Source organism: Sminthopsis crassicaudata, chromosome 3 (assembly GCF_048593235.1).
Source record: "Sminthopsis crassicaudata isolate SCR6 chromosome 3, ASM4859323v1, whole genome shotgun sequence".
NCBI classification, from domain to species: domain Eukaryota; kingdom Metazoa; phylum Chordata; class Mammalia; order Dasyuromorphia; family Dasyuridae; genus Sminthopsis; species Sminthopsis crassicaudata.
Window position 1 is genome coordinate 616,322,746 of NC_133619.1, and position 18,345 is coordinate 616,341,090.

The window sequence follows — 18,345 nt, forward strand, 5'->3', positions numbered from 1 at the left end:
AATAACCAGGCTTAGAGAAGAAGAGCTCCATGAAGGCAAGGACAGCTTCCATCTCTGTACTTTGCACTGCATGCCTTAGTTTTCTTTGTAAAAATGCAGAGTTCTACTTTTCATGATCTCAAGATTTTTTCAGTTACTAAAGGCCCAGTTTTTTGTTTTTTTTTTTAAAGCTAAGGTGAATCCTTGTTTTTTACCTTATGTTTTTTTTTTTTTTAATCATATCTATTTCCCAATGTCCTTTGCATCTGTGCATTATCTTTTATTAAGAAATACTTTGGGGTACATTCTTAGTCTGTGTTCTAAGGGCCCTCCCAGCTCTGACATTCTGGGTTCTAAAGACTTCCAGCTCTGGACATCGTACGTTCCAAGGGCATCTCTGGACATTGTTTGTTTAAAGGGCCCCCCACCTCTGACTTTCTCTGACATTTAGTCATGTTGCTTTCTCAGTTCCAGGATTGGGGATACCGGCAATGATCGGGGAGGAGACCAGCCCCTAAGACTGGAGATTTCATTCTATATTGGTGCGTCCCATCTTGATCAGTAAGTCCAAATGTGCAAGCTGACATTAACAGTTCTTAGAACTTCCTCATTTCCACCAAAAAAATGAAAGCAGAGAAGGGTCCAAGAGTTGCTCCAGTGTGGACGCCAGCTGTATTCTTCCCTCTTGTCCGCCAAGCTCTGGCCCAAGTCACGGCTCCATGACGGGCCCAGCACACGTGCGGGTGGGAAGCTCAGTCAGTCCTTTGGGGCTCTGGTGGCTGAGGAGGTTCACGGAGGAAGGCAGGCTGGAGCAGCGCCGGCTTAAAGGGAAGCCTGGGGAATCCTAGGTAGTACCTTTAACTCCTGGGCCAGCAAGAAGGCCCTTGTCTAGAAGTGCTTTTGGAAGCGCTTCCCCCTTCTCTGCTTCCAGGACCAAAGCAGCCAAGTGGCTCTCCCTGTTCTCCGAGTCTGAGCTAATTACCTGATCGATGTCCTGACCTTCTGGCTGCCGCCAAATGAACTCTCCCTGAAAAACCTCCCTGCCAGGAATCAGAGCCATAAGAGTCTTACTGGGGAGGAGGAGCAACACAGGACAAGCCATAGAGCTCCCTCTCCACAAAATGGCCTTTGAAGAATAAAGTCTCCAGGCCTCGGGCTGGCCAACTCCCCTCACCGATGCCGGCACCCCCAAGGCCAGAGCTGGGAAACCTGTGTGCCCCCAAACCCAGAGTTTATGCTATGTTAAACATAGTAGAAATGTTAAATCCAACACATGCTTACCTATTTATACAATTGTCTTGCCGCACAGGAAAAATCAAATCAAACCCAGAAAAAAAGATGAGAAGCAAAATAAAATGCAAGTCAACAACAAAGTAGAGTGAAAATGTTATGTTGTGAACCAAGCTCAGTTCCACAGTCCTCTCTCTGGTTACAGATGGCTCTCTTCATCATAGGACCATTGGAACGGAATCATCTCATTGTTGAAGAGAGCCACGTCCATCAACATTGATCATCCTATAATCTTGTTGTTGCCATAACACTATTTTTTTTAAAAATAAATTGTGTTGCCTCAGATACTACCTGTGTGACCTTGGCCAAGTCACTTAACTCTCCTCAAAATAAAATAAATAAATTTCATTGATAGCTTTTATCATTTCCAGATGCACCTCTTCACCCAATTATAAAAAATTAGTAAGATGTTAGGACCTAAAGGAACCCAATGTTCCCACAGAAACCTTTTAAAGTTCAAAAAATACACTACCAGTCACAAATGTTGAGGAAAATTCAAGAAAATCACCCACATACTTCCATCTTGCTCTGGATTATATTAGGAGGAGTTTACCAGGAATTTTCAGAGGCACAGAATGGGGATGGGTGAAGGTGCTAGGACAAAGCAGCCTGCCCCACAGCCGAGTCTCCCGCCCGTCTTCAACAGGAGGCAGGCCCAGCCCTGGGAAGGATAACCCAGAAGTTTCATTTCCATCAGGGCAGCCCAGAAGGGTGAACCAGGAGCCTCATCCCCATCCTCAGCAGGAAAAAGGGCTTGACCTTAGCACTATGCTTGGTACATAACTGGTACTTAATAAATGTTTATTTATTTACTGACTGACTGACTAGCCAGTATCCTGGTAGCCTGGGCCTAAACCACAAGATGAGATAAAACCAGATAATTCCTGCAAAAAGAGAGACCTAGCTTAGTCACTGAACTCAGGCAGAAGCTGCTCCAACTATATGGGCTGCTAGGTGACACAGTGGCTAGAACAAGGCTTGGAATCAGGAAGAATCATTTCCATGAGTTCAAATCCAGCCTCAGATACTTACTAGCTACATGACCCTGAATAAGTCACTTTACCCAGTTTGCCTCAGTTTCCTCATCTGTAAAACGATAAACCATTCCAGTACCTCTGCCAAGAAAACCCCTGAAAAGAGTCAGACATGACAAAAATGACTCAACAATAGGGGAAGAGAAGAGAAAGAGAGAGAAGTAAAGAGGGAAACAGAGGGGAGGGAAGAGAGAGACTGACTTGGGGAAGGGAGGAAGGGTTTGTGCACGCTTCTGAGGCTTCAGCTGTCTGACAGTTTCCCCTTGTTGAGTAACAGCTGCTATCAGTTATTAAGCCCGAGAAGACGCCAAAGAGAGACTCCGGCTGGTCCCGATGACCCTAAAATAGCTGTCAGCCCCAGAGAACCAAAAGATTTACTTTCATCTTCCACGCTGGTCTAACCCAGACAGAATTGGCAGCAAATGGACAAGCAAGGGTGAGAAACCCTGGGGAGAGGATGTTATTCAGGCAGAGAAGATGAGGATCATGGTCACTCAGTTCTAGACATGGAAAAAGAGGGAGATTTGCCCATACCAACTACCCTGATGGACGATGACCTACTGCAATGTTCTCCAAACAGCATCCCAAGGAACACTACTTCGTGAAAAGGAAAGGCCCTCCAGAGAAGCGCAATCTTACCCATATCACCAAGCACTTTCCCTGACCTTTGGATTTTCCCTTTCTCTGGCATATCTGAGATGGAGGACTTGGCCTACAGAATGGGTGGGCAGGTCCAAAGAAAGAGCAATGGAATACTGGGGAATATACATCAGCTTTGTTTACAAAAAACACATAAAAACAAGAGTTCTCTGTTCAAAACCAGTCAAAGCAGCTTTATAGCTAAACACCCCCTCAAAAAGAAAACTAATGGAAGTAGTCTCTTTGTCCAAGAAAAGGGGGACAGTTTTACACAAATTGTGAGCTGTTAACATAATGGAATTGAATGGTACTATTAAGATTGAGTATGACAAATACAAAGAAATCTGAAAAGATTTGATGAAATCTTGCAAAGCAAAAAGATCTCAAAAGAAAAGAGGCCATCTTCACAGCAAGCACAAGAAGAAAAGTGGGAAAGAATGAAGAAATGAATAGAGGAAAGAGAACCATGGGTGGGGACTGAATGTGGATCACAACATAGTGTTTTCACCTTTTTTTGTTGTTATTTGCTTGCTTTTTTTTTCCTTTCTCATTTTTTTCTCTTTTTGATCTGATTCTTCTGTATGCAATATGATAAATGGAAATATGTTTAGAAGTATTGCACATGTTCAACCCATATTGGATTACTTGCTGTCTAGGGGAAGGGGGAAAAAGGAAAGGAGGGAGAAATATTTGAAACACAAGTTTTGCAAGAGTGAATGTTGAATATTTAATATGTTTTAGAATACCTGCAAGGGTCAGTGTTGAAAAATTACCCATGCATAGGTTTTGTAAATTAAAAAGCTTTAATAAAATTTTTAAAAAAGAACTTCAGTTTGATGAAATCAGAAAAAAAAGAGTGAATGTTGAAGACTATCTTCGCATGTATTTTGAAAATTAAAAAACTACTCTTAAAATTTTTTTTAAATCAAATTATGGGGGGAAAAAAAGTGAATGGAAGATCAGAGGCAGTGACCAGGAAAAAAAATCAGCCTACTTGATGTGTGGAAATGATTCACTTAATTGTACCTGGGAGAAGGCAAGTTCAAGAACTAACATTTGATATTAAATATTTTAATAAAACATTTAAAAAAATTTAAGCTGGAATAGAAAGGCCTCTCCCCTGGGAAAAGATCAGCTGGATTAATCAGGTCATAATTTGAAGCAATATAAACAACAGTTAACAAACAACAGTTCCATTTCAGGGTGGCTATGTTTTTCCCATTCTTACTCAAGACCTTGGTGGATTCCAAACTGAAAATAAAAGTCCATCAGCAATTATGTCCATTGAAAGAAAGGGTTGTTTTGTTTTTAGTATTTTTTTTAAAAGAGTAAGCAAATATCTTAGTTTGAAAAATTGCAGGTGAATAGCTGTACGACCCTGGGCAAGTCACTTAACCTCAATTGCCTCAGGAAAAGAAAAGAAAAGAAAAGAGAAGAGAAGAGAAGAGAAGAGAAGAGAAGAGAAGAGAAGAGAAGAGAAGAGAAGAGAAGAGAAGAGAAGAGAAGAGAAGAGAAGAGAAGAGAAGAGAAGAGAAGAGAAGAGAAGAGAAGAGAAGAGAAGAGAAAAGAGAAGAGAAAAATAAAATTGCAGGACATTAAATTGCAGATGCTTGTAGGTACTTACATATTGCTTGAAAGTTAGACCCAAAGGAAATGAGTGTAAACTGTTTGCACTTTTGTTTTTCTTCCAAGGTTATTTTTACCTTCTGAATCCAGTTCTTCCTTTGCAACAACAACAACAAAATTCGGTTCTGCACACATATATTGTGTCTAGGATATACTATAACATATTTAACATGTATGGGACAGCCTGCCATCTAGGAGAGAAGGTAGAGGAAGGAGGGGAAATTTGGAAAAGAAGGGAGTGCTAGGGATAATGTTGTAAAAAATTACCCATGCATATGTACTATCAAAAAAAAGTTATAATTATTAAAAAAAAAAAAAAAAAGTTAGACCCAAAGCTACTCTTCCAAACCTATTTCCTATTATTTCCCTTCCTACTAATCAATCCAGACTCTGGTCTCCTCAGTATTGCATCAGCTATGGAAAGAACTCCTAGAGACTGAATTCAAAGCCTTCACACACGAAATAGGTGACCCAAAACTCATCTGACAAATGAGAACATTGAAGCCCAGAGACTGAGGCTCCCTGTTCTCAGTTAAATGAAATTTTCACTTGGGTATTCCTTTCCTCTCATCTCAAAGATCTTCTCCTTTTCTCCCCCTACCCAAAAGAGTCCCTTTCCAGTCCCACCATGGAGCCAGTCCCTTGGTTATTTATTTTGGTCCTGTCCTAGACTGTCAATTCCTTGTCCCAGCCAATGGCTGGGACTATCGTTACATCCCTAACTCCTTCATATTCCCACTGGTTCCCATATACACAGCTGAGTCGTTTCAGTCATGAACAACTCTGTATCCCATTGGGGGTTTTCTTGACAAAGCTATGGAGTGGTTTGCCATTTCCCTCTGGCTCATTTTATAGAAGAGGAAACTGAGGCACACAGAATTCATGACTTGTCCACACAGCCACATTTGAACTCAGGAATACTCATCTTCCTGACTCCAGCCCTGGTTCTCCACTGTGCGCAATAAATCAAGCCGAATGTCCCCGTGGCCCAGCTATTGCTTCATCCCTGTCTAAGATGCCAGGAATGGTCCTCGGAGACCATATTTCTCTTGAATTATTCTCACACCTGCAATCACAGCTTGCACCTGTGAGATCTCTGCTGGCATTTTGGCTCTGAGAATGTATGGAAATTGCTTCCATTTTTTTACCCTTTAAATTTGAATCAAAAGCTTGGAACTCTCAGTTCCTTTTCTAATGAACCCATCATGTGCCTGAGTCAGGAGGAAGCCAGGGAGGGGAGGGTAGCGATTGACGGCCTTCTCACCTGAACTGTCCCACTGGGGTGCCCATCCCCAGGAACTCCAAGCCTGGTAGACACAATTATAATGCCAAGAGACGATTAAATGATGTAGAACGTCATGAGTTCTAGAGCAGGAACCTCCTCATTTCACAGACAACTAACTGGCCCACCGTCTCAGAGCTGCTCACAAATCACACAGCTGGGATTTGAGCCGGGACTTCTGTATCCTAACACTCACATCCCCATCTGGATTACAACTTTCTTTCTAGAAACCCAAACCACATCACCTGCATCCTTTTCCAATGAAAGAGGAAGAGAGGTAAGCCCATTCCACTAGTAGGCAGGGAATTCAGGCAGTTTACTGGTATTTATTAAGCACCTACTATGTGCTGAGCACCATGCAAAGCACTGAGCATACAAAGAACATCAGAAGACGCTTCCTGTTTTCAAGGAGCTTACAGTCTAGCAGAGCAGAGATCCTGTGAATAACTATATACAGATAAGAGAGAGCCAGGATAAACTGAAGATAATCCAATAGGGAGGGCACTAGCATTCTGGGAAAGGCTTCTTGGAGAAGGGGAGACTTTGCTTGAGACTGGAAGGAAAGCAGGGAAAGCCAGGAAGAAGGGTGGAAGAGGAGAAAGAAAGGAGGAAGAGGGGAACAGGAAAAGGAAGAGAAGAGAAGGAAGGAAGAGGAGGATGAAAAGGAGAGCAGAAAGAGGAGGAAGAGGGGAGGAAGAAGAGGAGGAAGAGGAAGAGAAGGAGGAAAAGAGGAAGAAGGGAAGAGAAGGGAAAAAAGGAGGAAGAGAAGGAAAAGGAGGAAGAGGAAGAAGAAGGGAAGGAAGAGGGCAGAAGGAGGAGGAAGGAGAGAAAGAAAAATTACAAGACCTACTGCAATCACCATATTGATGAGAATCTGAGGGAGGAGGCTCTACTGAGAGTTCTCTGACACCTCTAGATTGAAATGACCTTTTTTCAATTCAACAAACATTTATTAAGCACCAACTGTGCTCTACCCTGCAAACCATACAAACTATAGATAAGATGGGTTACCTGTCCTCAGGGAGCCCACAGTCTAGTTTGAGGTATTCCTGATTGTAACACAGAAGTCAATGGGTCCTATCCCTTCTATTTCACAAATGAGAAAATCAGTCCAGGTAGTGTCTGATTGCAGTAGAATAAAAGTCAGAAGTCTTTCAGCTATCAGTGTGGTAGAGGGGAAAACAAGCCTTTCCTGGGTTCAAATCCCAGCTCTTACATTTATTACACTTATCATTTATACATTTATTACACCTGGACACTTCCCTGGGCTTCCATTTCCTCAAAACAAAATGGGGGATCTGGGCTAGATGACCAAGGTCCTTTCCGACTCCACATGCTGAAATTTAATCATCATCTATCCTGAGAGGGACATGTGATAATGCTGTCCACATGGGCAATATGATTAAACATCTCTGGTGTCAATTAATTAAATAATTAATAAGCATTTATTAAATACCTACAATGTACAATAAAGCATTTATTAAACACCTACAACTATACTGGGAATTAAAAAAAAAAAAAAAATGAAACAGTCCCAGCCCTCAGTGGGCTTACGTTTGGTAAAGAGGTGGAAAGCAGACAACACAGTACTAAGGAAGCCCTGGAGTTACACGATGCTGGTGAGTTTGGCCTCTAAGCTTGACTCCCAGGCACAATACTCCCCCTTCTGAGAGCACATGCCAGAGCTCTGAGGCTCCCACCTCTCCTTCTCTCCTTTGCCACCCATTCTTTAAAGAGCATCAACAGCAGCACCCAAAATGGGCTTGCTGAAACAGAAGATGATGGGGCCCCAAGTGTCAGAAAACACCCAAACCTTCAAAGCTGAGAGGGCCCTGGAGGGTATGGCTCCAAAGGATAGTCTAGGGGAAGGGCTGAGGGGCCTGGAGTTGGGGAGTGGGGGGAAGTGTGAGTTTGCATTCCATCTCAGGCACTTACTACCCCTGTGACCTTGGCCAGGTCACTTCATCCCTCTGAACCTCAGTTTCTCTATCTGCAAAATGGGAGGAGTCACAGTCCAACTGTTGTATTACCTGAATCTCATCAGCAAAGTAAAGTGAAAAGTAAGATCAGGATTCAAATCCATTTAATAGAGATAATTATAACAACTAACATTCACAGGGCACCGATATATGCCAGGTATTGTGTTAAAGATCATGCCTAAATGAAGGGGCAAGTCAATTCTCCGAGAGCCTCCACAGCTGTGGATCATAAACTTGAAGGAGCGGCAAAGCAGCTTTTACTTCTGCAGATGTTCCTTGTGGATTGGGAATGAAATAAATTGGAGGCAGAGGGAAGAGGAGAGAGGTCAGACAATGCAACTTTCTCTCAGTCTCCTTGTATCATCATCATTCTCTCACATGAAGAGATCCATTCTACAGGTCTGAGTTAGACCTTCAGCAGCCACTGGCAGGTGGCTCCTGTATCACAACAGTATTGTACTGAGAACTTGATAATATTATCTTATTTGATCTTCATAACAACTCTGGATAGTAGGGACTATTATTATCCCCATTTTACAGTTGAGGAAACTGAGGCAAACAGGATTAAATCACTTGTCACTAAGTCATACACATCCATTTTTTTCCACTTAGCTGTAGTAATCTATGTAACCTTGGGCAAATCAAAAGCTGCAGTCTCCTCATTCGTAAAATTGGAAGTTTGAATTAGATGGTTTCTAGCATTCTTTTCAGCTCTAGATTTATTTAAGATCCTGTGATCCCAGGGTCATCCAGGAGATCAGCATAATCATTGTAACGCACTTGTAAATGTTGGCTACCGTTAATATACCACCTACTAGATGTCCAAGATCTAAAGGAAATTTTGCATGTTGCCTAATGGTCTCATCAGGCAATCTTTTTACGCAACCCAGTTTGTAGGGTTTGAGATGTAGATCTGGAAAGGACCTCTCTGGTGGTCATCTGGTTCAACCCATTTCTTTTTTTCAGATAAGGAAAATAAGACACAAAGAAACAGAGTCAGGGCCAGGATCTGCACTCAGCTCTTGGGCCTCCGGAGTCCTTGTGCCTCCCCTATTTAGCAATCAAGCCAGCACCTTCCTTTCCATCACCTCTCTCTGGGTGACTTCCCTCCCCCAGCCCCCCTGACTCCAAACATATTAGAAACAATTGACACACTTCCTGACCTCCCAGAATGATGCCATTACTGGCACAGATAAGATCAGAAAAGTCAGCAGTCCATCCTTCTCTTCCATTCAAAAGATTTATTGCTTTTTAACAGAGCTTTGTTCCTTCAGCCTTTCCTGGGTAAGCAGAAATTATGTGCCCTAATAAAAACCAGGCAGCAATTTTGGTCCTGCTTTGGGGTAAAATAAAACAAAAACATGAAACAGCCAAGCTGGAAAGGACCCCATGAGCCATCTCATCCAAGCTGGACCAACAGAAAATAATCACCACAACACCCTGCAAAGGGATCAGTCATGTCAGTGAAACTGGGACCCTCCATCCAGCAGGGCAGATCCCAACTCATCCAGACCTGCCTGCTCTGGCTGCACACCTACCCATACATCCTAAGTCCATCAGAAGGGACCTCACCACTAGTAAAAACCTCAGTTCTTTACTCATTTGAAAGCCAAGGAGGCCCATGCATTTTATAGATAAAGAAACTGAGTCTCAGAAAGATGGAAGGCACTGGTACCTAAATCACAGAGTCAGCAAGAGTCCCAAGAAGAGAGTCTTCTGGACTTGAAGCTTAGTATTCTCTATTGCAACAGGCTGACCCAATCTCCTGGACAACAGAACATCCAATTTCTCCTAGAAGATACTAAGAAGATGCACTTTGAGAGGCAGCCATTTACTCTGAGGGCAAGCAGGACAAAACTCATCTCACAACAATTATAATGTTAATAATGATGATGGTCATCTTCATCATAATAATAGAAGGGATTTATATGGCATCTACTATGTACCAGGCACAATAAGTATTATATAAATATATAAGAATCATAAAAGATAAGGGAATAAGCATTTACATAGCACCTACAATATACCAAATACTAATAAAGATATTAGAAGGGAAGAGAATAAGCATTTATATAGCACCTACTATGAATCGGGCCACAATAAGTATTGTATAACTATATAAGTATCATAAAAGGGAAGGGAATAAGCATTTATATAAACACCTACAATATACCTATTATAGCACCTACTATATACTGTCCACAATAAGTATTGTATAAGTATATAAGAATAATAGAAGGGAAGGGAATAAGCATTTATATAGCCCCTACTATGTACTGGGCACAATAAGTATTATATAAATATATAAGAATCATAAAAAGGAAGGGGATAAGCATTTATACAGCACCTACTATGTACTGGGCACAATAAGTATTTTATAACTATATAAGAATAATAGAAGGGAAGGGAATAGCATTTATATAGCTCCTACTATGTACTGGGCACAATAAGTATTATATAAGTACATAGGAATCAAAGAAGAAAAGGGAATAAACATTTACATAGCAGCTACAATATACCAAATAGTAACAGGATAACAGAAGGGAAAGGAATAAGCATTTATATAGTACCTACTGTGTGCCAGGCATAATAGTAATGATATAAGGTAAGAAAATAAATATTTTTATAGTGCCCATCATATGTCAAGCATCATTATCATCATCACTGAATGGAAAAAAATAAGCATTTATATACATGCCAGACACTGCTAAGCACTTTTTCAAATAATAACTGATTTGATCCTCACAATAACCCTGTGAGGAAGATGCTATAATTATCCCCATTTCATAATTGAGGAAACCGAGGCAGACGAAGGATAAATAAGTTGCCCACAGTCACACAGTTGGTAAATATCTTAGGCAGGATTTGGACTCAGTTGTTCCTAATTCAAGGCCCAGTATCATATCTATTGTGTCATTTAGTTGCCTCAAAAATAATCAACATTATTATTTATAAGGACAAATAATATAATTATGAATAAATAATAACAACAACATCTAGCATTTGTACAGCATTTTAAGTTTTGTAAAACTCCATAAAAATTACCTATGCATAAAATTTTTGTAAAAAAAAAAATTAAAAGTAAAATAAAATTGTAAAAAACAAAAACAAAACAAAACAAAACAAAAACAAACCACTTTCCATAGGTAGGTATACCTCACTGGATAGCCTCACAATCACCCTGGAAGGTAAGTATTTCACAGATGAAGGAACAGCTTCCTAACAGTGAAATCTGACAAGACCATTCCTTAATATTGATGGTTCATTCTGAAATCAATTTGTTTTAGAAAAGAAATTCCAATTTTCTCTGACAATTACTTTTTCAAGTGACTTAAATTAGGGCTAAAGTGGAGGTAAGGACACACAGTATCTAAAAAGAAGCATTTATCTATTTATCATTTTATAAACAGGGAACCACAGCTACGGCAGAATCGGGGCCAAGGCCTGGCTATTCTACATCCAGGGCATTTCGGGGAGTACCGAGATGCTGGTACCCTGCCCTTTGGGGCTGTGACCCTTGGGTCACCTGGCTCTCTCACTCTTCTCCTGCAGCCCCTCCCTCAGTTTCATCTGCTGATGAATGGGGCCGTCACCAAATCTGGAAAAGATCCATGTAGACCGCTGGAAGACGACCCTTTCCATACAATCTCTACCAACTGCCATTCTCCAGCCCGGGGCATCCACGCCAAACTGAAGCCAGCTGGCCCTCGGGGACCATTTTCTGCCTAATCTACTCCATTCTCCGGCCAGCCATGCCCCAAAATGTTCGACTTGGAAATTAGGGGGGCGAAGAAAGAGAAGGGCGCCTTCTAATGCTTCCCCAAGAAGGGCTCTGCTGGTTGGTCACTCCTTGTGTCCCCCAAAGAATGTCCCCAAATCTGCCCGGGAGGCAAGCAGCCCTGAGCCGATTGGTCTCCGTGAATTTAGGGAAGTCCCTTCGGAGCCGGCGGCAGTGGCGAGTGGGGGGACTGGGACTTGTCAAAGGAGCCAAGAATTCCCCTCCAACTCGCCCAAACCACTGGGTCCCTAAGGGCAGTCAGGGGGCTGAAGTGTCCGGCTGGGCAGAACAGGGCAGAGGCAGGTCTTGCTGGGCACCTCCACTGGGCCAAAGCGGGCAGGTATGGAGCGCCCCTGGCTACCAGGGGCGGAGAGACCAGGCTGGGGGAGGGGCTGGGGTGGCCCGTCCGATAGCCGGGGCTGTCGTTTCAATACCAGGAGGAGCCAGACCTCAACCCAGCTCTTCCAGTGAGCCCAAGGGACTCGGGTGGGTGCGCTCCCCTCCAGGCCACAGCCAGGTGGGGGTGAGGGGCTGGGAAGGGGGGTGGGGGCGGAGCCGGCCCCTCCCGCGGCCCCCCTCCAGCTGGCTGGAGGAGACAGGGTGATGTCATTGGGCAGAGCAGCTTTGGGGGCTGGAGGAGGGGCGAGGCTCCCCCAGGAACTTCTCGGGGGACAGAATTGGGACGGGGGGCCTGGAGGAGGAGGGGAATGGGTCGGATAGGGAGTCGCGCTTGGGGGTGCGGGGCATCCTCACCTTCTTCACCGAGAGCGAGATGTTCTCCAGGATGCGGTCCTTCACTTCGCCCGGCTCCATAGTACCGGAGGCGCTGCCAGTGCCCGGGCCGGGACCCCCGCCGCCGCGCCGTCTCCTCCCGCGCCGGGCCGCCCCCACGGTCGCCAACCGCTCCGGGGGCTGCTCCGGCTCCGGCTCCGGCTCCCGCTGCCTCCAGCCGCCGCCCGGGGGCTCCGTGGTGGCGGCTCCGCGCGGCCGCCCCGCGCCGCCCTGCGCTGCTGCGTTGCCCGCCCCGCGCCCCGGGCCCGGGGCTCCGCGCAGGCGGCTCGTGGGACCGGGCCGGGCCGGGAGGGAGGGCAGGCGCGGCGGCCGCGGCGGCGGCGGGGGAGGAGCCGCGCCGGGCGGCAGGAACTGATGTCAGGAGAGGGCCGGCTCGGCTCCGCCCCGCTGCCCGGACCGACCCTCCACCCGAGATCGCGACCCTGCGCGGGCTCGGGCTCCCGGCCCTAGGGCCCCTCAAACCTGCCTCCGGGACCCCGGACTCTCCTGACCCTCAGCCCCCCAAACCTGCCCCCGGGATCCGGAGGCTCTCAGGCCCCTAGACCTGAGGCTCCCACTCTCGTAGTCTGTTCGGGACCCCAGCGCCCCTGCTGAGATCCTTCTTACACTTGGAGCCCCTCGGTGCTCCCTTGGGAGCCTCCACCTCAGACCCTCAGGCCCCTTGGACCAGACCCGGAACGCTCTCCTGGGCTGTCCCGGACTCCAGCTCCTGTCCCGAGTTCCTCCTGGCCCCAAGTTCAGGATTCTCGGACCCCCTCGGACCTGCGCCCGGGACCTTGGAAGTCCTGCTCCTGTGGGCTGCCGAGGGACACCCCCCCCCGCTCCGCTTCCGGGACCCCGCGAGCTTTCGCTCCCCAGCGGCTCCCGGGATACTGTGACCTTCCTAGCCCTCTAGCCCCCGCCCCCCGGCCTCCGCCTCCCGGTCCCCAGGACACTACGAACTCCCTCACCCCAGCTGCCCCTTTGGTGCTGCTCCCGGGACACTCTGACCTTCCGCGTCCTTGTAGGACTTTCCCCCGGGACACCTTGGCCTTCCTGCTCCTCGGCTCAAATCCTGGGCCCCCCAACCCCTATCGCTCATCCCGCGGCTTCTCCCTCCCCGAACCTTATCCCCACCCCCGCCCCTGCTTTTCCTCTCAGAACACTCTAACCTCTCAGTCCCCATAGAGGAGCTCCCTGCTCCTGGGGACACTCCCACCTTCCTGGCCCTGAGCACCTGTCCCAGGATTCTCTGACTCCTCCGCTCCTCTCCCAGGACACCCGCTCTTCCCTAAATTGGGTCCCCTCCCTCTTTGATGCCCTCTCTCTGCAGCAGGGACAGTCCCCTAAACTTGGGTTCCCTCGGTCTGAGCTCCTTACACAATCCTCCCTCCCCCATTTCACTGCTGGTATTCTCCAAACCCGTTCATCTCCTGGGAACTCTGCCCTTCCTCAGCCTCACTGAAGGCTCCCTGCCTCCTCAGCCTTTTTAGACTCCCACCCAAGGTCCTCTGGGTTGCTTGAATCTGGGCAGTTCTGATTACTGATTTTTCAATGCTAATTGATAACTTGGATCTCTCCTTTGAAAATTTTCTGTGCTTATCTATTGAGGATTGGGACGCCTAATACTGCTGCCCCGGCAAAGGGATCCACCATACCTTGAGGCTCTCACCAATACTACCTCGGTAGTACCCCTATTCCTATATAACACCAGGTATTGCTAATCCTTACCAGAGACAACCACTCATCTAGGATGAAATTATATCTATACAGTGCCTTCCTCGCAACAATGTTTGGTGATAGGCAGGTCTTCCAAATAATATTATACCCATTTTACAGATGAATGCGCAGGATCAGAAAAATGAAGGTCACAAAGCTACCAAGTATGTAACCCAGATCTCCGGACTTAAATTCAGCCTGCTATCCATACTACCACAAGTCCACAAATATCAAACCATACCTGTCTCACTCCACCTTTGTTTTTGAAAGAGGAGTCCTAGAAAATTTCCTGATTTAGGCAGCAGGAAGATTTAGAGAACTGGAAGAGAGATACTAGGGATTTCTCACAGGATTATTATTTCAGGATTGCAGTCATCTATAGCCTAGCTTATTAAATTTTTCCTCCTGGCCCCTTTTTCCCCTAGAAATTTTTGCACGACCCTGGACACATAGATATTTAAAATAGTTATACAGGTCAAATATATACTGATAATACCATGGTTTTTCCCCTTTGCTCTGATTTTTCTCTCCTAACATGATTTGTGTCTGTGTTAAAAATAAAGAAAATTATTACAAAAAAAGAAAAAAACATAAACTGATAATAAATCATAATTTTGCCACCCTCACTTTGTTAGGAGACCCTATATGGAATCTATAGCATAGTTGGGGGTTCTCCCCTGTTTCATTTTTTGCCATCCTTTAAAGCCCAACTCAAATGCCACCTCCAAAAAAGGCTTCCCTGATTTCTCCCTTTTATATGACCAGAGTAACGCCTCCCCTCAGCCTCTTTATTGCACTTTATTTTGTAAATCTCTGGTACATTTCTCTTGTAATAGTGGATTATAGTCATCTTGGTGCTTTACCCCTTTGACTCCTTGAGGATAAGAATCATGTCTTATATAACTTGGTGTCTCCTTAGCAATTAGCATGGCATTTTATGTTATGCATTTATTGTACAAAATATTTTTTGTTTCATTTAATCACTTCACCCTCAGTTTCCTTATCTGCAAAACAAGAACAGATTACTTATGAGTTGTGGAGAAAACACTATGAAAACTTTTAACCATTACAGTTATTGTGTGGGATCTGATCTGACACCTCATTAGTGCGATGTACATAGCATAGAACCTGGCATAGAGTAGGTATTTAATTCATGTTGAATGATTGATTGGTATGGGAAATTCCCATTGAGGAAACTCTTTTCTTATACCATGACAGCTCAGCACCTACTTTGCAATTTAGAGTCTTAGGGAGTTTTCTGAGTCAAATGAGAGTTAAGTGACTTGCCTGGGATGAAATTGGCAGTTTATGTCAAAGAGTAATGTTGTTGTTGAGTTGTGTCTGATTCTTCATGATCCCATTTGGGGTTTTCTTGGCAAAGATACTGGGGTAGTTTGTCATTTCCTTTTTTCAGCTCATTTGATAGATGAGGAAACTGAGGTAAACAAGGTTTAAATGACTTGCCCAGGGTCACATAACTAAAGTGTCTGAAGCTAGAATTGAACTCAAGTTGTCTTTTTGACTCCAGGTCCACTCTACTAGTTATCCCATCAGGGAAATTACTTGACCAGATCTTCCTGACTCCAAGTTTTTATGCATTTATCCATTGTACAATGTTGATTTTAAAATCACAACACACACACACACACACACACACACACACACACACACACACACACACACACACATATTTAAAGGGGCTCTGACTACTGAGCTTACTTGAAAAGCTTGGTTAACATTCTCAACCCATCAAGTGACTGACTCTCCCTCTCACTCCACCCAAACTTACAGTGGTGACCACAGGCCCAAACATGTCCCAAGTAATTCTTGATCTGGAGGAACATCCATTCTGCACAAAGGTAAAAAGGATTTGTGAAGATAGACAAGTTGAACAAGGTCAGGTGGCACAATCTCCTTTCAAAGCATGATCACACCAGGCCACAACACCCAAGCTTCCACAAGCATCAGAGTGGTTTGGAACAAGTGGGTTATGTGGGATTAATGGGAAAAATTCAGAGACAGCTAGAAAATCTTATATAAATTGATGCAAATTGCACATGTTTAGCATGTATTGGATTACTTGCCGTTTAGGGAAGGGTGTGGGAGGAAGGGAGGGAGAAAAAAGTTTGAAACAAAAGGTTTTGCAAGGGTGAATGCTGAAAACTATCTTTGCATATATTTTGAAAATAAAAAACTATTATTTAAAAATAAATAATTAAACTGATGCAAAGTGAAATAAGTAGGTCTATTATGTTTTCAACCACAGAAAGAACAATTCAGTGCTATATAATTATGAAGATTGAACTTCTCTCCAAAGAAAAATTTACTGAATTTTGCAGAAATGTGAAGAAAATGCTAATATCCACCTTTCCTCCTTCCCCTACTTCCCCCCTCCCCTGAGGCAATTGGGGTTAAATGTCTTGCCCAGGGTCACACACGTAGGAAGTATTAAATGTCTGAGGCTAGATTTGAACTCAGGTCCTCCTGACTTCAGGGCTGGTGCTCTATTCACTGTGCCACCTAGGTGCCCCCACCCCCTACTTCTTTGAAGAAATGTATGCAGGTATGGATTGTTGCATGTAAATGACAGATTTTTTCCAGTCAGTTGATTAGCTTTGTTAAGTTTTTTTTTTTTTTTTTCTTCTGTTTAAAAAAAAAAAAAAAATTCCACACTAAGAGGCATGATTCCCTATTGGGAACAGGATTTAGAAGAAAATCTAGATGATATAAAAATAAGAGATATCAATAAAATCTGTGATTTATTTATTTGCCAGCCATTTCTTTTTCTTATCGTGATAATAATTAATACTTATATTGAGCTTTACTTACATATATAATTTCATTTTGATTCCTACAATATTATGAAGTAGTTACTACAATTATTCCCATTTTGCATCTTTTTCAGAAGAAAAAACTAAAATTGAGAGGTTGTTATAAAATCCATTATTTAAAAAGGGAGGGAAGGTGAGAAAACATAACTCTCCCTCCCAGAGGAAGATGGGGAACCATGGATATGGTTTATTGTATATTCCATCAGACTTGGTTGAAAGTTTGACTAATTTTGCTGAAATTCTTTGTGGTTCTCACTCTGTAACTAGGGATGGCTTTCTGGATGTGGAGGGGAATTATTGGAAATGTGGGAAGTGTATTATAAAAACAAAGCATCAAAAATATTTGAGTTCTTAAAAACTAGGGAGGAGGGGATGGCTGTCATCACAGAGCACAGGCTGTTGGGAAATCCTAATATTAGAAGCAGTTGGAAATGGGACAGTGAAACCTATTCCTTTGGCATGGGCTTGTTGTTCTTCAGGTCACGTGAAGTAGTGATGGGGGCGGGCACATAGGGCATGGGATCATGAGTCAAGAGTCTCCATGAATCAAAATTTCTGAATCATCTCACATTGGAGCCTTAGCCAAACCATAATCTTCCAGTTCTAGGGAGAATAAGAGTTCTTTTTCATTAGCTGATTGGAAAAATCTTAAATTGAAACAGAGAGAAGCAAAGGACAAGCAATCATAAAACAGTTTTACACAGATGTATATGTGTAAGAATACAGATATCTATGTATGTGTATATATCTGTATGTGTATATATCTGTATGTGTATATATGTATATACACACATATAGATCTATATGTCTGTGATTAATTGTAGCCTTCTGGAGGGTTGGGAGAAGGGGAAAAAAAGAATAAAGAAGAAAGTGCACAGTCAAGAACAAAAGAAAATCTACAAGGAAGCAAAGAGAAGATAGACAGCTCTAAACACAGTATCTAATATTTATTATATAGGTTTTTTTTTTTTTTTTTCCTGAGGTAATTGGGGTTAAGTGACTTGCCCAGGGTCACATAGCTAGGAAGTGTTAAGTGTCTGAGGTCACATTTGAACTCAGGTCCTCTCCTGACTTCAGGGACGGTGCTCTATCCACTGCACTACCTAGCTACCCCATAGACTTTCTTTAAATGAATATTTATTGCTTTACATTTCAAATGCTCCTTGGATTCTGTTGTGCACATGGCAATTTTTTTTTCTTTTTCTATTTAAGTTTTAGATAAATAAAATTTAAAAAGTAAAAACATATAGTGCAAAAAAATTAAAATAAGGAATATAAGGGGAAGCTAAACAGTGTAGTGGATAGAGTACTGGCCCTGAAGTCAGGAGGACCTGAGTTCAAATTTGACCTCAGACACTTGATACTGCCTAGCTGTGTGATAAGTCACTTAACCCCAATTACCTCAGCAAAAAAAAGT

The 18,345-nt window shown here is 43.7% G+C and overlaps 1 protein-coding gene across 3 annotated transcripts in view; it reads right to left on the reverse strand.

Annotated features, from left to right (window-relative positions):
- Window positions 1–12,711, reverse strand: part of PLEKHM2 (pleckstrin homology and RUN domain containing M2) — a 56,417-nt gene extending 43,706 nt beyond the window's left edge. Inside the window, exon 1 of one of the 3 annotated variants that reach the window (XM_074306186.1) lies at window positions 12,361–12,706. In XM_074306186.1, coding sequence (XP_074162287.1) covers window positions 12,361–12,420 — 60 coding nt within the window. In that variant the 5' untranslated portion in view covers window positions 12,421–12,706. Of the gene's footprint in view, window positions 1–12,360 lie in introns of all 3 variants that reach the window. The other 2 variants (XM_074306187.1, XM_074306188.1) reach the window with 2 other exon arrangements.
- Window positions 12,712–18,345: the final 5,634 nt, after the last annotated feature.